This window comes from Rhipicephalus sanguineus, chromosome 10 (assembly GCF_013339695.2).
Source record: "Rhipicephalus sanguineus isolate Rsan-2018 chromosome 10, BIME_Rsan_1.4, whole genome shotgun sequence".
NCBI classification, from domain to species: domain Eukaryota; kingdom Metazoa; phylum Arthropoda; class Arachnida; order Ixodida; family Ixodidae; genus Rhipicephalus; species Rhipicephalus sanguineus.
In genome coordinates, this window is record NC_051185.1 from 71,917,399 (window position 1) to 71,941,583 (window position 24,185).

The following is a 24,185-nucleotide window of genomic DNA, read 5'->3' on the forward strand; positions in this document are numbered from 1 at the left end:
GGCCACACTGTATGCCCTGGCGCTCCGCAGAGCGCAGCCACGCTGCGCCGTGTTTGTACTTAAAGAGGACGACCCCGCACATGTTGCATTGGTCGCCTGTATATTTTCTAAAGCAGACTTCTCTGCGCTCCAATGTGATTATTCTCAGAAAAGAGAAGATAAATCTGAGACTGGTACGAGAACATGCCAAGTTCTAAGGCATCTCCCATGTTCTCGTAAATAGGAATACGGGAGGTCATTGTTCCCTAATTCTGATTTTATTACGTTTTGGAAGTTGCCGTAACTTAAAAGTACGTTTATTAGTGTGAGCTGAAGTTAAGCTACAGAAACGATATGTGCTAAGATTACTAAGATTCTAAATAGTTTGCCAGCTCTAATCGCATCAAGTACATTTTCATCGAGTCTTATATTGACAGAGCGTTCACTGGAGTACATGTCGGTTCTATGTACGTCAGAATACCGCTTGAAACTCTTCGCACAGCGTCAGCGAGATTGCTTTAGCGTAGTCACCAGCGTTCATCGTAAAAACACTTAAGTGATTTTTTAAAAGAAGATCCAGTATTTAGGCAAAAAAAAAAATAACACGTCGACTCTTTTATGTGTACTCGCTTAGGGAGTTCACTTCACTAATAAAAAAACACCAGCAAGAAAAAAAACAGGCATAAAACGCTAATACGGTAGGAAATTGGGCGAGTTCGGATATAGTCATGCTGACTAGCGCAAAAACAAAACAAAAACAGAACAAACAAACAAAAATCGGCAGATCCCACGCCTCGTGGGAATCGGTTTTATGCGAAGGAGTTAGCAAATACTTTTATGCTGCATTTTATGGCTTCGAGCCAAGCGTTACGTGGTGGATCGACGTGTTTTTGCAAGTGTAGTAGCTGTGTGTACATCGCGGGCTTACCAGGCACGTCGACAAGACTGGCGTTTAAAGCGTAACTTATGGTGCGACGTAACGCCAGCACTCACGTTAGAGCACATACGGCAGTATTATCGAAACTAAGTGCACTTTACGGTGCAGTGATGTGAATACCATACGTAATTTTTGTTAATGTATTCCTCCGGGGTTGAGCAACACTTGAATACAGCTTGTTGAATCATAGGAATACAAATGTAATGCTTATTAGACTACTATAAAAACGGAGCCAACACTGTAACCACAGACGTTAACCTGATATGACGCCTGTATCGTACGAGTGCAAACACTATAGTGTTTATTGTTATCTCATAAAATTAGATAGCCAGCACCACAGCCACAATTGACGTTGCACCGATATTACGCCTGCATAGGCTGTTTTTCCAAAGCAGTTTGTAGACCTGACGTGGCTCTGTGGTATAGTATAGCCGACTGCCACGCAGAAGGCTTGGGTTCGATTCTTGCTGGGATCCTAATATTTATTCTTTGCATTCGTCGGGTCAGCGATTTTCTAAGCAGAAATCCTTCCTTGTCCAGCGAACAAAAAACTATCATCATCATAGAGGGGTATGCACCACAGAAAACAGATACTAAAAATGAAGAAGGCAACAGTTAGCCCAACAAATGGCTGCGAAGCGACTGCGGCGAGCCGAAGACCCCGAGTACGTACAGCGAGAGAATACTAGGGTACGGGAAAGGCAACGGCGGCTGCGAGAAGACCCCGAAGTGACGGAAGGCCTACGCCAACGACGACGTGCCCGTAGATCTATGAGAGGCGCGAACGCTTCGTTTCAGTGCGAGGTTCTGTCTCTGCAGTTTGAACATCCATACTGCAATGTCGTGTATGTGACTGCGCCCGTGGTTTAACTCGAACCTCTCTGCGCTGAGAATCAACGTAGAAACAACCTGCATCACCTAGCGAAGTCCTAGAAACAACCTAGAAGTAACCAGATTTGTCTTCAGAATCGTCCAATTTCGCTGCTTCTAGCCTTGCGCGGCTTAGTGCAAGCTTCGCCAATTTTTTTTTCTTAACGCTCTCGCATTTAAATTACCAATGACTGTTCCCGCCATTCCTGGGTAGACAAACTGACAATCACCTGTGGCGCATACCCATACACCGCGGCCCGTGGTAAACGGGTATGGGCCACACGTGTCTGGAGGAAAGGGTTTGACGACGTACGCGACAGGATTTTCACTTTATTCATGTCACGACCCAACAGTCATACTCGTCAAATCCTCTTACCCTCCTGTGCCGATTTCGGTTTACACCAAGTTAAGGAGGCGATCACGAGAGCACCCAGACGTAGGCGGCTAGATAGATACGTAGATAGAAACACTCTACGTGCCTAAGGTTAGCTAAGGAATGCTTCTCATTTAAAACACGCTGGACTAGAAGAATGTACACGCCTGTGTCGTAGTGAGTAGTAGGTAGTGGGGCATAACCGGTAGTGACTAAGAGTAGCAGACAGGATTCCAAGACAAGGCAAGCGCGCGATGGGGGAGGCAGTAGATTAGATGGGCAGATGGGATTAAAGGAGTATTGACACGATCTTGAGACATCGTAAAAGGGACGTTTTTCATTTCATTGTTATGAAGTGTTAGCGCTCTCCACACACCGGAGTCAGACAACACGTATGAAATATTTTACTTTGATTTTAACGTTTTCGTCGCTGAGCATCAGCAAGCTAGCCCCACCGCAATGGACATTATTCCGACGGTCAACACACTTCCACTGAGTTTGCGAACTCTGCGTCCTGCATGCAGCCTAAATCGCAGAAATCACGGTCGTGGCCACTGGACGATAATTCACTCATCGTTGCTTACGTGTACCACGAGCAGATGACGGATCTGCCGCTAGTACGTCACGATTTGCTGTTTTCCCATGACGTTACACTGCGATGAACGTCACTGAGAAGCCGCGCCCTCTGTATCGAAACCGGAAGCGTTTCTATTAAGGTAGTGGTATTACAAATATATTCGATTCATTCCCAGGCACCACAATACTCTTTTTAGGGTTTTCGACGCCAGTGTTCTTATTTAGAGCGACGATCCGGAATTATTTGGAATTCGTGTCAGTACTCCTTTAAGAATCTTGTGGGGATAACGTGGCTGCATGCAGCGAGCACTGAACCAGTTAATTGGGGGAACATGGAGGAACCAAGGAGGAGGAGCATCTTTCCCTTTCCCTTGGGATTGACCCTCCTCCTCCTCCTATGCCTTCTTCTGCACACCAGCTGCGAATGAGGATAATAATATCTGGGGTTTAACGTCCCAAAACCACGATCTGATTATGAGAGACGCCGTAGTAGAGGGCTCCGGAAATTTAGACCACCTGGGGTTCTTTAACGTGCACCTAAATCTAAGTACACGGGCCTCAAACATTTTCGCCTCCATCGAAAATGCAGCCGCCGCGGCCGGGATTCGATCCCGCGACCTTCGGGTCAGCAGCCGAGTGCCATAACCACTAGACCACCGTGGCGGGGCATGCGAATGAGGATGGGCAATCTGCCAAGCGACGGCGCGCAGCCCATCGATCACTTGTTTTGGCAACTAAACCAGTTACTGAGCGAGACTGGGCTTGGCGTTTGCCGCCCGTGTGTTTCCTTCATCTTTAGTGGTGGACCAGTGGCGAGTAGTGGGGGACATACGAGCTATGAGTTTTTTGCGAGCACCCATAACACCTACGCCGACACGAGTCAGGCAATACAAGCTTCGCTTGAATACTTTTACTCTGGCATATGTACTGAACAGTGTTACATGCCACCGAGATGAGAAAAAAGGAAACAGACAAAACTATTTCTGCGCTCACATTTGACCGAAACCGTGCACTTTTGCGTCTGCATTAGGGAAAAGGTTTGTACCGACAGATTTTTCGTGCCAACTCGACAAATGACGCAATATTACAGAGTACGGGAGAATGCTGACCGTAGTACTGGTCCACGTAGGGCTCATCCCACCTCTGCTCGGGGCCGCCGATAAGAACTTTCATATTGGCCAGCTTTCGCAGGGCCACGCTACGCTCAGTGCCGACAAGCCAGCTGGAGTTCTGTATCGCCGCACCGAAGGCCTCTCTGACTGTGGCAAACACGTCCAAGGCTTTGTGCACTGCTTGGGCGTTCACGGCTGCATGGTGGTGAGAAATTGTTTACATCTGTAAGAGTTCTCATACGATACACGTGTCGAAGTGCTGATTCCATCATGAATATTATCGCGAAATGCATTATTGACATTTCAACGAGACGGTGTTTAATGTTGCGCTCCACCAAGAATTTACCGGCGGCATTTCCGTCACGGAAACGCTTTGTAGGTTTATCCACAGTTGACAAGATCATTCCACTAACATAAAAGAATGCTAATGAGTATATGTCTCTTTTATAAGAATAGGTCATAACACGATCATGTCTACACAAAAATAGTTGCACCTTTGTTCAGTAGACATGCAATTACATGAATTTGTACAGTGTATATTACAAAATGTGGTAACAGAACGAACGCGTCCTTTTGGTATCTTTCCATAGCGAAGTTCACATCTTGGTATCACAGGCAATGCTCTGAAGCACAGGACACGGTGTGTTTTGATGTTCTCCTTTTACCTACTTTCTGCAAGCGGCCATGAGTTCGATTATCACTCCTAACCAAACTTGTCTAAGGGGCGTTCCTTAGCAGGCTTTAAGAGAAAGTGACGTGGAATAATAATATCTGGGGTTTAACGTCCCAAAACCACGATATGATTATGAGAGACGCCGTAGTGGAGGGCTCCGGAAATTTCGACCACCTGAGGTTCTTTAACGTGTACCTAAATCTAAGTACACGGGCCTCAACCATTTTCGTCTCCAACGAAAATGCAGCCGCCGCGACTGGGATTCGATCCCGCGACCTTCGGGTCAGCAGTCGAGCGCCATAACCACTGGACCACCGTGGCGGGGCAAAGTGACGGGAAAACCGGAAATGACGTCAGCAAACGAGCATTGCTACTTTTGTAGCGTCCGCGCGAAATATCGAATTCACTTCCCGTTTCTACTGCGCTTTCTATTTCGACTTAGAAAACAAAACACTTTTGTGGAACATATGTAGAGCAAAAGAAAGTCGAGTTGGGACTTTTCCGCTTGTCCTACAAATTTCTCATTGATATCTCACTTTCATTATGCTACTTGAAAACCTAAATAACTAAAAACACCAATATTGTAATTAGGCGAGGTATGAAAGAACGTCTCACTTGCCTCGAGCGACTGCACAGAAAATCACTTCAGTTTGGTCCAGCTACGTGGCACGTGGCCTCCGCGATTAGCTCCGGCAGCGCGCTAATCACCTGGGTTACGCGTGGCATTGCACATTTTCAAACTTTGGCATGCAAGGCACTATTGGTGTGTGTAAGAAGGATGTATGTATGTATGTATGTATGTATGTATGTATGTATGTATGTATGTATGTATGTATGTATGTATGTATGTATGTATGTATGTATGCATGCATGCATGTATGTATGTATGTATGTATGTATCCAGACCAAGGTGTGAGTGATAGCTTACCTGACTGCAAGTAGTGGCTGGTTAGTGCCAGTTCCATGACTTCGCCGACACGATTGTAGCAGCTGTACAGAGTTTGTTTGCCTCCGGTATCCAGTGGTGGCCGTGCGTAGGGAAGCAGCTGCCGAAAGAGGCTCCAAGCGACGAGGCAGCGCAGCCCAGCGGGTCCCGCGGACGGCAAGCCAAGTAGCTCCGCAAGAGCCGAGAGCAGCTCCTTCTGGTACGCGATCTTGTCGTGCCCGCCGTAGACGCCGTTGGTGTATCTGGAGAACATCTCCCCCCACTGGGCTGCAAATTGCGACGAACGTGGTGCGTACGCTTCGAAATATCATCATCATCATCAGCTTATACTTAGGTGAGACATTGACAGCTTGTCCCAGTTATAAAAAAATTAGGAGACCAGCGGTTATTTGCCTTGAGCTGTACATAACCTACTCCGCTCCGTTTATTTCTTCTTGACGTCAACTAGGATGCCGGCTACTTCCGTTAGCTCTCTAATCCACACCGCTGTTTTCTTGGCTACTATGAATTCGCCTATACACTGTCGCGTTACCACTGAGCCTCAGATATATCTTACAGAGTTAGGTAACAGCGCACGCCCGTAATCTTGGAGGCCATGTAGTACGTGTATACTCACTTTATAAGTCATGAGTAACTTCCGTCATGTGTCACTGAACATTGCTGCCGCTGTCTCGCCAAGTTAGGCGCATTCGTCACGAGCGCGCGTGAGCTTGTGCGCACACACCAGATTCCTTGGGCGCCGATATGAAGCAGGCGAAAAAAAGGTAAACCTCAGCGCTGTCCTTCGCCTCAAACTTTTCTCAGCCTGCATTTGTCTCCACTAATCGTTATTGAACAAACACCACCTATTTACTTGCGAGACTAAATCGCGGAGGCCCGAGTACGCAGTAGACTGTAAAAGGCGAAGCACATAAACATTACACAAGGTTACGCCATGAGCAGATGACTAAAAACAACGTGCGCGAATCACACTCAGTTTTATATCTAGAATGTAAACGGAAACATATATAAACATGAACATTTCAAAAGACTACGCGGTCTGCTCGATGACAGAAAAATCCAGTTTCGCAGCGAAGGCGAAGCAGTGAATGCGATAGCAATAAATTGGAATGTTTTACGTTGTAAGGCTAGCAGTTAACTGCATTAGCATTAGACGTGGCGTAAAACGCTAACTTATGGAAGTGTGGCCGCTGCACCGAGCGAAGCGACCTTCCTGCTGTCTATTTCTTTAACGCAAACACAGTAGAACAAAGCACGGACAAAGGTATGAGGCGTCTACTGATCTCTGTAAAGATAGTGCGCGCGCGACCATGCTTGCTCTATCAGAGTAGGCGGTTCCTGCCGGAGCCACGAAACTGACTTTCGGGGAAGCCATATGGGCCTTTCGCGCGGCGAAAGACGGCCGTCACGTTTCCTCTGCACTTGAGCCTGAATCGTCGGCTGCCCACGCTCGCTCTCACTCTCACAGAGAACACACGACCCGCGAGGCGATGTTATCGCAACTTGGGCTTTATCCGGAACCCCACGGCGACGCCGACGCCGACGTCAATAATCCGCCTGGAGCATCCATATCATTGTTATCGCAATAATAATAATAACTGTGCATGGGCATCACATTTACTATTAATGCATATATACCCAAACTCAGAAAAAATGACAAAGCAAATATTTTTTTTCACTAAAAGTGTACTTCTACCCTCAAAAGAAAAGCACAAGTTCTTTATTTACTGCCAGGTAAACGCAACACTGTGTTTTAAGCCGTCCTATACATATAGGACACTGCATTAGGGGTGCTATGTGCGGGTGTGGTAAGCCATGAAACATTTCACGTGCGCACCGACATTGCACTTCTTACTCTCCACGACGTCTTTCATACAATGCACGCGTTTGCCCGGAGAAAGCGGTCGGCATTTCACGTGCACTTCTTCCTCTCCATGGTGTCTTTCACACAAAGCACGCGATTGCCTGGAGAAAGCGGTCGGCACGTGGCAGCATGAAAAGCAAGCAATGTCTAGGCTTGCACACATTGAGAATGAGGCCTGTTTGATGTGCTGTAGGTGGCGCTAGTCATCAGCTAAAGAAATAGCGATGTTAGAGTGCGTCAAAGGAGCGTCCTATATGTAGGACACTGGGCATATATGGGTTAATTAATGGCCCGCTTGAGTGACCACTCTGCGAAACCTTGCCTTCATAGATGTTTCAGTATGTAATCTGGAATATCATATTTTCCCACCTACGTTATGCAAAGATCTTTTTTAGCGAACTTTTTGTGGTGCGTGCATTCAAATTTGATGCGACAACTTTTGAACTGACGCTGTCCAATGCTGTGTGAAACCGAGATCACTACGCGGTCCAGTATTTCGTTGCACTTCGTCTCTAACAGGATTAAAATTATATCCGTTAAATAGGCTGCAACCCGCGAAAGTTTGTGGCGGTTAGCATAATATTACCGCTCTAACACATCGTAGCCTTTCTGCAGCACTGAATCGCTTTACACTGGTAGTTTTACTTCTTCGCGCGATTTCGCAATAAAGTTAAATTGTAGTACACGCACCGGGCTCTAAGTGTGGTGGTGTCGTGAGTCCCATTTCTTCAATTGTTCCGATAACGAACACGGCGGCGGCCTTCAGGTGCTTGTTGAGCGACTTGATTACTGAAAAAAAAAGATGAAAACCCGATGATTACCATAGTCCCTAATGTGAAACTTGAGCGCAGAGGTAAGCGTGTTTTTCGGGTTGCCAGACAACACAAATCCAAACAGGACAAATAGTGTGCGTTTGCGAACAGGTAATAGATTCTTAAATTTACGGAACAGTGCGAAATTAAGAAATTTGGAGACATAAAATCAGCTGGCACAGGACAGGATAGAAAGTCGTTATTCATGGAAAGTTGCTAATGGGTGATTATGACAGCATTCTATCTCAAATAGCTTTAGAGAGTTGAGTGGCAGGAAAGAAGCACAGCACAAGTAACATTAACTCATATCCAAAAGGGAGTGTCATTCCAATAAAATTTCATTTGATAGTCGTTGTTGTTGTTATTAAAGTGTACTTTGGTGAAATTCATGTAAGGGTGCGCAGGTACTTTTCAAGGCGCGTTACCGTGACTTTATGTTCATACGCGCGACATCAAGATATCGATGTCACATAAAAGAATTGAATTTAACGTAAGTTTAGTCATATTGAAAGAATACTGAACAGAAAAAATATCATTTTTTATCGAGGAGGTTAAGTGTACCGCATTAATCAATTATATTGTGTTCTTTTCGCGCATCAGTTATGCGCACCTCGTATGGCACACCCACTACTCGAAGAAACTTAGAAAATATTTTGATCACAAACAGAGATAATCCTCGTTAGAGCAATGGAACCATATAAATAAAAAAAACACTCAGAATATTCTTGCGAGTTTTACCGATTGAATATTTTTACGAACACGGTACTCTAGCATAGAAAACCAACACATTGAAGCAAATTCTGTGTGAAGTTGATGCACACTTCTAGCGTATATTCAAAATTTTGGGTAGTCCCCGTCAGAGAAACAAATTGTAGCGAACAAATGCTTAGCGGCGCTATACTTCGCCTTATGCGCTTTGGTTACGCCTACGGTGTTAACGTTAAATACGTGAGAAGATCTCAGCTCGTGGAGTTTCTGTCACCATTACTTGACTGTGAAATGCAAAAAACACCTCTGTACTTAGATCAGAATCGGACAAGCGCACGCAAACGAAAATGCCATTATGCTCCATACGAGGGCTCACATTTTCAAGCGAACCTTGTTACGAGTTGCACATTTCGGCGTCGGCGAAATCTGTAAAAACGCACAACGCGGAAAGCACGGCACCGGCGAGTGTACAGAAATGCGGCCCTCAAATTAGTGCCGGTCAAATGCCTATTTGTATGCGCCGTTTTCCAGTAATTTATGCTCTTCTAGATCATGGTCTTGTCGGCGATCGGCCGTTCCGATTTGGCGATCTGACATTTTATCGAGGATACTTTGTCATTTCACGTCGCCACATTTCATTGTTGCCTGGATGTGAACGCATGGCCATCGTTGTTGCGTGTGGCAACTGATGTGTTGCGCTGCTCAGCACGTGGATGAAAGTTCAATTCCCGGCATGGAGGAAGGAAACACTCAGGCGTGAGCATTGCGCATTGCTATACAAAGAAAAAGTGGTACGTCAGGAACGTACATGCCAATCTTCGCTCGCACCCATTTTCCGGATGTGGGAAGGGCCACTGAATTTTTCAGTCAACGTCGCCTTGTTTGCCGAAGGTGCGGTCTATTATTCTGTAAATTTTTTTATTAGCAAAACAAACTGTAGAGGACATCTTACGCCTATTTTTCTGTCGTCGCGGTGTTGCGTGTAAAGTCCAGAAGTAAAAAATACTTTCGCGCGTGCGAGCTGTACGCTGCGCGCTCCAGGGAGCGCGAAAACCCCGCCACGGTGGTCTAGCATGGTTATGGTACTCGAAGGTCGCGGGATCGAATCCCGGCCGCGGCGGCCGCATTTTCGGTGGAGGCGAAAATGCTGGAGGACCGTGTACTTAGATTTAGGTGTACGTTACAGAACCCCAGGTGGTCGAAATTTTCGGAGCCCTCCACTACGGCTTCTCTCATAATCATATCGTGGTTTTGGGACGTTAAACCCCATCAATTATTATTATTATCATTATTAATAATATTAGGGGGAGCGAAAAGGAGGTGAGGTGAGCGCGCGGTAGCGGTGAGGCGACGAGTGTGGGGACCAAGGGCGGGCGAACAAACGCCTCCTTCCCTGGCTAGCCCGGTCAGGTTGATGTGCTAGCTGATCATGTGACTGAGCGGATCGGCGGTCTGCGCACGCTTTCTTGCAGGCTATGTGCGGCGGTCGCAAAAGTCGAATCTGTTCGTACGAGCTTAGCCGCTGTACTAAGCTCGTACTGTACACGATTCCCACCCACGGCAGCCGCATTCCGATGGAGACGAAATGCAAGAACACCTCTGTACTTAGATTTAGGTGCCCATTAATGTACTCCACGTAGCGAAAACCAGTGTGGAGTGTACCCCCTTCCCCATGACGTGCCTCATAGTCACATCGTGGTTTCTTCGAGTAAAACCCCATAATCTGTAATTGGCCTTCTCGTTGTAAATTTTGAATATTTATGGCTTGAATAGTGTCATGAAAGAGGCGTGCCAGTGGCTGTGATACACTTGGCGATGCTTACGCTCGTTCTCGTAGTCAAGTATCTTGTAAGCCAACGTCGCGTTTTGTGCACTGACGCCGTACGGAGCCAGCGCGGTGACGTAGTAGTTTACGGTGTCCTGGATCGATTTTGTAAGCATCCGGTGGCGGTGCATGTACCACAGGTCTTCTACGTAGCTTAACCTGAACTGGAGAAACACGAACATAAGATTCTCGCACGACTATACAATTTTCCCGTCAAGATAGCAATAAATTGAGAAAGATAGCGTGCAATTTTTAGGCCGTGCCATAACTTACTGCCTTTATTAAATTTATTAACGAAGTGACTTATTCACACATGAAGCAAATGATGGGGCACGTTTGTTAGCAGAGGCGCCTCTTGTAGCAGCTGATGCGTGTAGATTATTGACTTTTTCATTATGTAGCATTGGAACAAAGATTTCTGTAATACTGTGTAGACCAGGTTTGTTTTGTTCTATTCGAGTGTTACACAACAAGCGTACAAAAATTCCTTGACGCGCTCTTTAGTTATGTGGTGCGCATAGTCAAATAATACAGGAAATATGGGTCATGTCTGCGTCTTATCATCGACAACCGTTAAGGTCGCTGAGGCTTTAAGGTTTAGAGTTTAGGCAGATATTAAGGCAAATTGTTATACAGGTACATTGACAAATGTTTTAAGTAGATGTTGTGGGTGATTAACTTGTAGAGTTTAAATGCGCGAGATGATTGTGGCATCTGCCATAAATAACTCAATGCAGCTCACGAACGCGTTACAAGAACGTCAAAAACGCGTTTTTCCTGCGTCTCATAACGAACAAATCGAACGTCATAAATACAATCTTCCAGAGAATCGGTGCAATGCCATGCATCATTAGCCAGTATATTTCAAATACTGTAGGACACTACGGAAGTTTTCCATGGATCATAATTCTATTCATGCGCAGCGTCTCTAATGGCTCTCTTTAATTTTAGTCTGCTGGCACGTTTAGTCCTTCAGACAAATGTGAGGTCACGTTCACTTGCCTGTGCTTGAGCGTTGTTAGTTTACGCTTTTACGCGACAGCGTTTATGTTTACGCTATGTAGTACTTTAAGGCCAAGAAACAGGTTCCTTGTAAAGATGATCGGAATCAGGGCCAGAATGTTTTATTTTCCAACACATTTGTTGAGGGGTTCTACTGGCGAAAAGCTCCGAAATTCAGCTTGCATGTACCTGAAGACTCCCACATGACAGCAGTAAGTCTCGCATAGATACGTCATATAAGAAGTGTGGTCGAGCTGTGGTCTGAAAAAGAGGCCGCTAATTTTTGTGACGGGCGCTGATTTCTTGCACGCGTTATTTAGGACAGCAGCACTGGCACCACCACGAGTAAGCGTTACTGTACCCGTGATCATTCACCCCGAACTGCTAGCACCATGCCAGCCTAGGACAGCACTGTATTTTCTCGCCATGAATATAGAATTGTTGGAGCTCATCACCGCATTGATTTGCTGCCTCATGCTATGTTCTACAGCCTTCTATAGCACTTGAAGATATACGCTATAAACGCAAAATACGCGAATTGAAAGTAAAAGTGAAACGCCTCCTAGCTCATAATACCGTATATGGTAAGGTTGACTCGTAGTGCTACTGTTCAATGGCACCTTAATGCTTTAAGCAGTCTGGGTGGTCTCAAGCAATTAGATTAACGAAACAGTCTTTTCACGACTCAGTTCACGGTGTTTTAAAGTACATTCCACGGAAATTTCGTGGACGTGTGACTAACAGTTCTGAGCAAAGACCACTGCACAAATGAGCTGTCATATTCGAATAGGTTTAAGATGGGGTCTTTATCGCCTAAAATTTTGAAGTTTCGCATGACCCTCAATATAATCACGCGCGCGGCACTGCCTCGGTACACATCCTCGGTACTTTCGTTCACAAGCATTACAGAAGAGACGCTCGCCTATTTAAAAACTCTTCCAAAAGGGCTCTAGCATATTGCACTATTGATTGCTTCAAAAGTTTACAGTGAAACCTCGGTGATACGAATCTGACGGGACAACCAAAAATATTCGTACCATCCGAAATTCGTATCACCAGAAAGCATGGAAAATTAGCATGCGACAAAAGAAAGCTGGCGTACATTTTCATTTATTGTTTGTCAGGGCTGCGGCAACGTCACGAAGAATCCTGAATGAATGTCAGTTAAGGTTTAAGATGTCGGCAATCATACCAGCACTCGTAAATATACGGCCCGTACGCGCGCATTTAATTAACCAGGTGCGTTGTGACCCGCGACACTCGGAGGCCATGACGCGTCTCTGACGGTTTATTCTGACCGTAAGAAAAGTGTTTTTCTTACACCGTGATTCTGACGATTTGGCAGTGTGGCGCGCATGCCCACGCTTGCGTTCCCGCGCTCGCACCTGCTTGGCGCGTCTTCCGCGACAGCGCGGACAGCACCTCTTCGTACCTGGACGGTAGCGTAAGTTCGTATCAAACGTCGCTGGGTGAAAATCGGTTCGCAACAACCGTACTCCATTACACTTAGGCCAATGGACCTTGGCCGGGACCAGCGAAAAATTCGTATCACCCCGAAATTCGTATGAGCTGTGATCGTATCACCGAGGTTTCACTGTATTTACAGTTGATATGATCGAGCGGTTATCTTACGCTAGTCTTCCTTCAAAGGTCAAAAACACTAAAGCAACAAAACAAAAGAGACAAACAAATAAAAGAATTTGTATCGATACCTCGATAGACCTTTTGCCTTCGATGAATAAGCGGTCAGACAGCGTCGCATCGAATACGGCGGGAACGCCAAAATCTAGTGACGAGCGCATGACCATGTCCACGGGGTCGACAGAAGGGTCCAAGTGGTTCAGGTCCAGGCCAAGCGACGCTAGCCACACAGTCAAATCGCCCACCTGCAAACAATCGGATCCCTTGCAAGATATTGTCCGCGATAGTAAGGTCTCATGAGTCAAGGTCTCATGAGCCTTGTATGTCTCATGAGTCAAGAAGTTTTCGGCATTTGGCGAGACCTGACATACACCGCGAAACCTTGTCGGCGGCATCGGCGTAAACTCGAGTGCGGCAGAAGAAAAATCTAATAAAAGTCGGTCAAAAGTCACGTGATAGTAAAGTGAATGTGTCTGTGCAGTCAGCGTACCAAAAGTCGCACGAACTCAACGTAATATGACGTCATGGATGACGTGTCGTGATGACGCCGTCGCACAACATCGTTACTTGGTCAAAGGCGGGCCGATCACGGAGCCTGTGCGAAATTATGTAAGGTGTAGAAAGCTTGAAATATCTCAGGTCCCGGAGGCAGTGCAAAACCACGTTAGGCGCAGCAAGCTTTCAAGGGCCGGGGTGGGAGGAGGGGGCGATCACTACAGTCACTTATATGACAAAAAAATATGAAGAAAAAATATGGCTTTCGCCTACCAGTCATTAAGAAAAATGCATAAAGTACCACGTGAGTATTGCAGCATGAAAATTGGCCGCGTATCTGCGTGCTTCGCTGCAAATGTCGAAAGACGATAGTCTTCTGCCGGCCGTACTACAAGAGTCCTCCTCCTTTATGTTGAATGCCGCATCTGGCTCATAGCGTCGCATTTTCAGCGCAACCTAAGAAACATTTTAGGGGCGAAGCTCCTTAAAGTGGCACCCGTTAGTCCCTCGTAGTGCGTAACCAGTCATAACGCTAGTACCAGATCTTGACCTCCAAGGTGGTGCCGGTTGGAGATTTCTCCTGTGCGTTGTTGAACAATAAAAAATTCGCAGCCTGCGCGTTAACTAAAAGCCGAATTCTTCTGTCTCTCATTCCCCATTAGCAGCCATTGGTATGTTCCAGTAGGAAACGTTAGTAGAAGTGTCTAAAAGCCGACTTCCTCTGTCTCTCATTCCCATTAGCAGCCATTCTTTACCTCCAAGGTAGTGCCTGGTGAGATTTCTCCTGTGCGTGATTGAACAATAAAAATTTTGTTCAAAACGCCGTTGATTGATGAAATAAACCAACGAAAGACGCCAGATGTTTTCTAAAAGCAAAACGAAAAGACGCCAGATGTTTCTAAAGCAAAACGAAAAGACGCCAGCTGCTTAACGAAAGACGCCAGATGTTTTCTAAAGCAATGGTTTTCTAAACAATGAAAATTCCCAGCGTACATGTAAAATTAAAGTGAGCTGCAAGTCGTCATAACTCTCATCGAACCTTTAGTATAAACGCGCCCGATCTCACGTCGGTGATGATGTACTGGGCAGAATTCACGGAAGATTCACGGTTTACCGATGAACCTCCGCAGCTTCGCCCACTCATCATCATTCACTCCGTGGATATGCTGTGATTTTTGTCTTTAGAATTACTTATCTATGTATTTTCTAGTAAAGGTACACACCACCTAATACTTACGTATTGATGTTGCGCCTCAGATATGCGTAATATTTGCTTTTTGATCGAAAATACTCACAAGTATGAACGCCCGTACCAGTTCAAGATGGCTGGACGTTCAGATAGTGGTGAAACTTTGGCCGGGTGGCTGAAACGGGTCATGCACATTGTCTATATTGTAATAAGTGTGCGCATGCTAGTTCTTAGTAGCATGCATTAGGGGCACACTGTGAACTTCGACATTTCTGTTTAAACGTTTTATGTGTATTATGTTTCGTCATTTGTGTATGTTAATGTTCTTGTTGTACGGACACTGTTTCTAAATGTTCGTAACGTCCTACGATAAAATAAACTTTTTCTGAACAGACAAACGAAGATTTCTGCGTTTAAGTTCCCCAAGAAAGACTATCGTCTTTAAAAAAAACTTGGAGGATGCTTGAGCTTCGCCTTCAAGAGCAGAACGCGATGGCTTAATCGGGTCCCGTGCGCATCGCTTTCTCAATCGCGGTACATGCCTCCACCGTGCTGTAAGGAAACGGACAACTGTGCGCGTAACATCGGCCGTTTCAAACTATCCTAGAATGCCTACTGCAAATTAAGTGCCCACTGCGCCATAATTCTTCCTTTTGCGAATCAGTGAAGGGCTCAGTGCGCGTCCGTAAGGCAACAGGCAAACCTACGCAACTGATCAAGTTGCTGATGCTTTTACAGCTGATGTTGATCAAATATGCCTGAGCGCTTTGTAATGGGCGGTTCTTTAAAACACCCACTCGTTGCACAATTCACATGTTTTGACGCCTGGCGCGATTCTATACGCTTTTGCTACGCAATATGACATGCGTTAAGGAGACGCCCTCCACCACATGACATTCATATAGTGTTTTTTTGCCGAAGCCGTTTGAAGCAATTGCGTGACTTTGTGGTAGAACACCTGCTTGCCACGCAGACGGCCTGGGTTCCATTCTCGCTCGAACCGAAATCTATTATTTATTTTATTTGCCTCTTTCTCCATTTTTTGGTCACGGACAAGATGACGATTTTTCGCCCACAATCAACGACGCCGACACCGGAATTTGAGATACGAGTTCTTTAACGATGTCGCGCTAAACGTGACCTAATTGCGCTTCTAAGCTGGAGGGCGCGGGTTTGATTCCCGGCCCTGGCGGCCGCATTTAGATGTGGGCGAAATCCCAAGAACACCCGTGCACATAGATTTAGATGCACGTTAAAGAACCCAAAGTGGCTTACGCACATAAGCCCTTGCGTTTCTTTGTATTCTCCTTGCGCGCGGCTGGAAGTACAAAGGAACGCAAGAACGTGCGTAAGCAAGCCGCTTTGGGTCCCCGCATTTCAACACTCTATTGCCTCAGTGTCTCTAGCGAGAAGTGATACCTACCACAGTCGGATACAACTTAAGAAGGGCGGAGGGGCAACTCCCAGATGACCGAAGCGCGGCAGCCGATCGCCTCCACGACTAAAGAAGTAGTCCCACTCATGCACTCAGCGATATTCTCCGAAGGCGGGGTCACCGGCCGTCCGGTGACCTCAGACACAACACGTTCAAAGGTATGAGCCATTGGCTATCCCCTATCTCCTGTAATGATACGGCGCCCACAACGGCTGGCGAACACGCGCGGCTGGTCAAATACTTCCAGCCGGAGCCACGCAGCTACCCATCTGGCACTCCTCCATGCGGTTTCGAGCGACGGAGACGGCCGGCTCGTTTCATCTCTGCTTGAGCCGCTTTTGTCGGCAGCACGCTCGCGCTTTCATTGGCACAGAGAACATTCAACGCGTGGGGCAATGCCATCGATTTTGACTTTATACAGAACATGACGGCGACGCCGACGGCTTCGGCAATGTGCGCTTGGAGTGTCCATGTAGTTCAATAAAAAGAGTTCGGTCGTTTACTAACCTAGAGTGCTACGGGGCCTTTTATAACTTCAACATGGTGGTTATCCAGGCTTGCTGGTGCCAGCATATATTTATGTAAAAGCGCAAAAACAGCACGTAGATTACGGTACACAAGACACAAGTGCCGGCTTTCAACCTTTCATCTTTCGAAGCTTTCTTTAGGTAAAGGCACACCTACCGCTACAGCCTGTCAAGTCTTCTCACGTACTGACCTCGCTATGGTACAAAGAGGCCAGCGTCATGCAGGCCTTGAAGAGTGCCGCGGCTTTGTGCCAGGCTTTCTGTCCAGTAGCTGGCACGGTGGTCGCGTCAATGGCTGCAATAGTGGCGCTTCGAATCAGTGCTTCGGCCTGGAAAGTGAGAGAACGCTATTGCAGGCCTACATGGACAATGTGCACGCTACATAGCACGCTAAATGTGCACGCTACAAAGTACGCTTCATAGCACGCTAAACGGACTTAGGCACGCAATCCTCAGAACACATTCGCAAGCCACAAAGAAAAAACACAACTTCTCGCCTTTAATTAAACTGCTTTATGGCCAGCGAAAATCTACAAGAGCAACGTGCAAGAGTTAAGATATAGAATAAGTTGATGACATACGTGGGTTACGTTGTCTTCGACAGGAATATTCATTTCGTATTATAGAAAACATCATCGTTATCATAATCATCATCATCGTCATGACAACTACCCCTGCTGGAAGGGCTCTCCCGTGTTTCTGGAATTAACCCGGTCGTGTGCTTGCTGCGGTCACTTTATCCACGCAAGCTTATTAATCTCATCTGTCCACTAGCTTTCTGCCTCCCCTTGCTCACTTGTCTTCTCTTGGAATCCAGTCTGTTACTATTAAAACGACCAGCGGTTACCTTGCCTTCTTATCGCTAAATTCTCTGCCCATGCCGTTTTCTTCTTCTTGATTTTGACTAAGTTGTCCTTTGCACTCCTTTGTTCCCTGACCCTCTCTGTCCCATTCTTGTTCCTTAACGTTGCAATTACCATTTTCGTTTCCATGGCTCGCTGCGTATTTATCAGTCTAAGTTAAACCCTATTCGTAAGCCTACAGGTTTCTGTCCCGTAGGTAAGTGCCGGCAGGATGCACCTGTTATATACCTTTGTCTTGAAGAATACTGGTAAAATGTCATTCATGATCTGAGAATGCCTGCCAAATGCGCTCCACCCCATTATTATACTAGTTACTTTCGACTCATGGTTCAGATCTGCGGTCACTGCTTGCCCCATGTAGACGTATTCCTTTCCCACTTCCATTGCCTGTCAACCTAAAGCAAACCGCTGTTCTCTTCCGAGGCTGTTGGACGTGACTTTAGTTTTCTGCATATTAATTTTTAGACCGACCATTCTGCTTTGCCTCTTCAATGCAGTGATTGTGCTTTGAAATTCTTCCCCTAAGTTACTCAAGGAACAAAAAAAAAAAAAAACAAACAAAGACGATGTCCATGTGTACAAGCAGGACGAGTTTAATTTATGGCAAACATAGCTGTGCGCGCAGGGTTCTCCATTACGGGGACGAAGATTCACCACAGCGCCCCACCACCCCCTTCTTCCAGTGGCCGAGCTCGAATGAAAACCGGCTTTGCAATGAATGCGAAAATCAACATAAAGTGATGACGTACGTGCTTCTCACAGCGGCCCGCCTTTAGTCCCCGGCGTAACGCGTTTAAAAGCGGGAGGTAAAACGTGCTAACGGTGGTACTTAGTTATCACTCTGGGCTATTACTGCTTCTTACGTTATCATCCTGACTGTCTCGGCTGCTGTACAGATCTCTGTAGAACTCTTCCGCTACCGCAACTATTCTATCCATATTGGTTGTGACCTTGCCTTCCTTGTCCCTTAATGCATACATCTGATTTTTGCCTATGCACAGTTTTGTCTTCATAGCTTTGAGGCTCCTTCCGTTCTTTAGAGCATGCTCAATTCTCTCCATATTATACTTTCTTATGTCGGCTACTTTACGCCTATTGATTAACTTCGAAAGCTCCGCCAGCTCTATTTTGTCTGTTGCATTTGAGGCTTTCATGGCTTGACGTTTATTAATGAGGTTTTTCGTCTCTTGGGATAGCTTGCCAGTGTCCTGTCTAACGACTGTACCCCCGACTTCCACTGCACACTCCTTAACGATACTAGTCAGATTATCATTCATTGCGTCAACGCGAAGGTCGGTTTCCTCGGTTAAAGCCGCGTACCTATTCTGAAGTGAAACTCTGAATTCCTGGACTTTCCCTCTCAGATCTAGTTCATTAATCGGCTTCTTGCGTATCAGTTTCTGCCGTTCCTTCCTCAACTCTAGTTGAATTATAGATCTTACCATTCTATGGTCACTGCATCGGATCTTGTTAACTACTTCCACATCCTGTACAATGCCCTGGTGGACACACATTCTGAAGTCTATTTCATTTTTAGTTTCGCCATTAGGACTTCTCCACGTCCACTTACGAGTAGCCCGTTTTCTGTAGAAGGTATTTAAGATCCGTAAATTATTGCGTTCTGCGAACTCTACTAGTAACTCCCATCTGGCGTTTCTAGAGCCGATGCCATATTCCCCAACTGCATGATCTCCAGCCTGCTTCTTGCCTACCTTTGCATTAATGTCGCCCATCAGTACAGTGTACTGTGTCTTTACCTTACTCATTGCTGATTCTACGTCTTCGTAGAAGCGTTCAACCAGTTGATCATCATGGCTGGATGTAGGCGCGTAGGCCTGTACCACCTTCATCTTGTACCTCTTATTAAACTTAATTACGATACATATCACCCTCTCATTAATGCTACAGTATTCCTCTATATTACCAGCTATACTTTTATGAATAAGGAACCCCACCCCTAGTTCTCTTCTCTCAGCTAAGCCACGATAGCATAGGACGCGTCCGTTCTTCAGCACTGTATAAGCCTCATGTGGCCTCCTAACCTCACTTAGCCCTATTACATCCCATTTAACACCCTCTAATTCCTCAAATAGTACAGCTAGACTCGCCTCACTAGATAAAGTTCTAGCGTTATACGTAGCCAAGTTTAGATTCCAATGGCGTAATAGCCCAGAAGCAGTAATAGCCCAGAGGAATCTAAAATCCCACCATTATTTACAGGAGAAGTAAAGAAAGCCATAAAGGGAATGCAAAGAGGCAAAGCCGCTGGTGAGGATCAGGTAACATCACACCTGTTGAAAGACGGTGGAGAGATCACGTTACAAAAACTGGCCACCCTGTATACGAAGTGTCTCTCGACGGGGAGGATACCAGAATTTTGGAAGTATGCCAACAACATCTTGATCCATAAGAAAGGGGACGTCAAGGACCTGAAAAATTACAGGCCCATCAGCTTACATTTCGTTGTCTACAAGCTATTTACAAAAGTAATTGCTAACAGAATTAATATGACGTTAGAGTTCAATCAACCAAAGGACCAGACAGGATTTCGCGCAGGCTTCTCAACAACAGACCATATTCATACTATCAATCAGGTGATAGAGAAATGCGCGGAATACAACCAACCCCTATACATAGCTTTCATAGATTACGAGAAGGCATTTGACTCGGTGGAGACATCAGCAGTCATGCAGGCACTGCGGAATCAGGGCATCGACGAAGCTTATATAAACATAATGGAAGATATCTACAGCGGATCCACAGCCACTATAGTCCTCCATAAAGAAAGCGACAGAATCCCAATAAAGAAGGGCGTACGGCAGGGAGACACGATCTCTCCAATGCTATTCACCGCGTGTTTACAGTAGGTTTTCAGGGCCCTAGATTGGGAAGAATTAGGGATAAGAGTTAATGGAGAGTATCTCAGCAACCTGCGATTCGCTGATGACATTGCATTGATGAGTAACGCGGGAGACGAATTACAGCTCATGATTACTGAACTGGATGCGGAAAGTAGAAGAGTAGGTCTGAAAATTAATATGCATAAAACTAAAGTAATGTGGAACAATCTTGGCAGAGAAAAGCGCTTTGCGATAGGGGTCGAGACACTGGAAGTTGTAAAGGAGTATGTCTACTTAGGACAGGTAGTAACCGCGGAGCCGAACCATGAGAGTGAAAATAAGGATGGGATGGGGCTCATTCGGCAAGCATTATCAAATCATGAATGGTAGTCTACCACTATCCCTCAAGAGTATATAACAGCTGCATCTTACCGGTACTTGCCTACGGAGCAGAAACCTGGAGGCTTACAAAGAGGGTTCAACTTAAATTGAGGACGACGCAGCGAGCGATGGAAAAGAAAATGATAGGTGTAACTTTAAGAGACAGGAAGAGAGCAGAGTGGGTCAGGGAACAAACGGGGGTTGAGGATATCATAGTTGAAATCAAGAAGAAGAAATGGATATGGGCCGGGCACGGAGCACGTGGGCAGGATAGCCGGTGGTCAATAAGGGTAACTGACTGGATTCCAAGAGATGGCAAACGCGTGAGGGGGAGACAGAAAATTAGGTGGGTAGATGAGATTAAGAAGTTTGCAGGTATAACATGGCAGTAGAAAGCACAGGACCTGGTTGATTGGCGGAACATGGGAGAGACCTTTGCCCTGCAGTGGGCGTAGACAGGCTGATGATGATGATGATGACTTGGTTATCATTCAGTACCGACACAGGGGCTCCTATCACTGTGCAAGAAAGCGTGGTTGTCACGTTGTCTACATATCTATGCATGGGTCCTGACATGCTGTCAAGTAGTGTACCAGCAGAGACACAAGTGCGCTCACCTCCGAAAGGGCACCCTCCACGTGGCCCCAGTATTTGCCGCACACGAAGTCGTAGAAGTCGTCGCAGGGGTCGACGGAGAACTTGAGTTGCAGTCTAAGGCGCTCGCTCAAGGAACGGCACTCGTTGGTGTTGCATACGGACTCGGTTCCAGTCACTGTCTCGTACGCTGCGGGTCCAGCAGGGATGATTGGCGCGACTGTAGCCATGACTGGCACGACCGTCTTCGACGCAGTGGGAGGCGGTGCTACAGTAAGCTGCACAGAACACACAGAATGAACAACTCGACTTTGAACGAGAGGGCAGACCGACGTCGCACAGACTTATGCCAATTCTTTTACTCACTGCCATCGGCGTGCGCACAGAGGGCGCAGGGCGGGGGGGGGGGGGGGGGGGGGGAGTGGAATTGGTTCGGCAAGTACTTCATCTTTACACTGCGTTTGTAAGGGCGAGGTTGGGAAGAGAGGAGGTGTGGTACTGCGGTCAAACTACGGCCGCTTCGCCCCCAGCCCTCCCAAATGGAGACCCCTACACACGCCTGTGCACACTGTTATCCTGGTCAGGTTACAACGGGAGGCAATAAAATGTGCCAGAGTAGGTGTACTTTTATAGGCGTACTCGCCTCTTATGCTCCATCCCAGACGACTTCGGCAGTTGAAGAGCTGTCCTTTCTACTAACAGCACCCAACTATTGAGCTTTCGGACACTTGCCCTAACAATACCACGATGCTCTGGCCTTTTTTTCCTGCTCCTTATAACAACAGTTCATCTCTTTCCTGCCGGTCAAATGCCTTACGAGACTGGCAGCGCTTGCGGAAAGGCAAAGGAGGGAGGGGGATCAGGGGCGTAGCCAGGGGGGGGGGGGGGTTGGGGGGTTCACCCCCCCCCCCCAATTTTTCAGTTTTGCTGGCGTATATATACACGCGCACATACAAACGCACGCACAAACATATATAAAGTATGGTTGAACCCCCCCGAAAAAAATTTCTGGCTACGCCCCTGAGGGGGATATAATTTTCCTGACAGGGACGCGGCGCAATCAAGGTTGTTTCTTCAACGCCGGAGCCACTCACCTTGCGTGCTGTTGAGAACAAAAGGGAGCCCACTAGTGCGGTAGTGATCAGCAGCGGCACGACTCCGAGCAGGCAGAAAATCACCAGCCCGGTAGTCTGCATTTCGCTCTTTTCGTCCAACTCCCGCCATCTGTCGCTGGACGCGGTGCTTTCCACTCCCATGTGTGTGGGCTCCACAAGCAACTGGCCCTGCGGCTGATCACCGCACCGTGTTACACGTTAAGGGAGAACGTTAGGTCGAACGAGATTGCGATGCCAGACTTGGGAATCTGCTGGACTTGAGACAACTTTTATGTTAGTCCTCGGAAATCGTTACTTCAGCGACCGTTGAATTTCACGGCAATTTGGAATCTCAGGCTGTAGAACGGTTATTCTCATAGCTCACACAGGCGCAACCATGACGGCAGTGCTCTGCCGGTTGTTAAAGCTCGTAGCGAATCATTTGATTGTGCGGTCATGACACAAAGCATTCTCTAATAGCGCAGAATGTCTAGAGAACAAGGTAAAGTAGTGGAGAAGCAACAAACCAGAAGTTGTCTTATTGCGCGTAGAAATGCTGTGTTTCTTTATAGGAATGGCGATTGACTGAGAACGTATGAGTAAGGCTCCGTGTTATGGAGAGGGTAACAGGCTGCAGAATTTTTATCGTCCCTTTATTTAGGCAAAGCGTAAACGAAAGTCAGCACCTCTCCTTTTCAACGCCATTGTTACTGCTGACGGGTCATTAAGCATTGCTTGTATCTAGCGAAAGACCCGATTTTCAAGTTATAGCTTCCACTGAGATGATCGCAATCTATTACTGTCGCATGTTTTTTTTTTTGTCCACTGAAAAGCAAAACGTGGTGATGAAAACAAACTTTACGCACATTTTTATCAGGGGCTGCGATTTGTTTTTCGATGCCTTTTGTTATCATAAAAAAAGCCCCAGGTTTGTTCTGATCAGCCATGTGAAGAATCTTACTGCCACCGCGGAAACGGGCAGTCTCAAAAGATGCTCCACATCATCGTTCGTAACTATTCGTGTTTCTAGACTTTAGTGACAATCGCTTTCACTCCATTTTTTCGGTTTCGCTAGACAGGCTTTTTTATTTTTGGTGCCGCGTGGGAAGAGAGAGCACATTTTAAGGACTCACCACAGTATGAGGGAGGAAATACTGGGACCGATCGATGGGCCTCATGATCAGTCGTTTTCTTCTTCACTTCTCGGAATTTCCCCCACCGCGTGCAAATGTACGAATACGTACGGTACGACTGCGAGCACTTGGGGAAATTATATAAGCTTAGATGATCATATAAAAAACACAGCGCTGATTTAAACATGGGCAGGGAAACATCACACGATGACGGGCGCTGAAGCTTAGGTGAATTGTGTTTGCCCCGAGAGCTATTTTCGAAGCCTAATTTGTGGGCAATGATGAACAAAAAATGTTTAAGGAAAATTGGAGTTCA

The 24,185-nt window shown here is 46.4% G+C and overlaps 1 protein-coding gene across 1 annotated transcript in view; it reads right to left on the reverse strand.

Moving 5' to 3' along the window:
* Positions 1–23,914, reverse strand: part of LOC119406489 (neprilysin-11-like) — a 30,893-nt gene extending 6,979 nt beyond the window's left edge. The window contains exons 1-9 of the mRNA XM_037673231.1: positions 23,870–23,914; positions 22,737–22,925; positions 21,666–21,920; positions 17,156–17,293; positions 13,390–13,563; positions 10,674–10,839; positions 8,021–8,119; positions 5,449–5,733; positions 3,845–4,042 (exon numbers count right to left, since the gene is read on the reverse strand). Of these exons, the coding sequence (XP_037529159.1) occupies positions 3,845–4,042; positions 5,449–5,733; positions 8,021–8,119; positions 10,674–10,839; positions 13,390–13,563; positions 17,156–17,293; positions 21,666–21,920; positions 22,737–22,925; positions 23,870–23,914 (1,549 nt within the window). The remainder of the gene's footprint in view (positions 1–3,844; positions 4,043–5,448; positions 5,734–8,020; positions 8,120–10,673; positions 10,840–13,389; positions 13,564–17,155; positions 17,294–21,665; positions 21,921–22,736; positions 22,926–23,869) is intronic.
* Between the last annotated feature and the right edge of the window lie 271 nt (positions 23,915–24,185).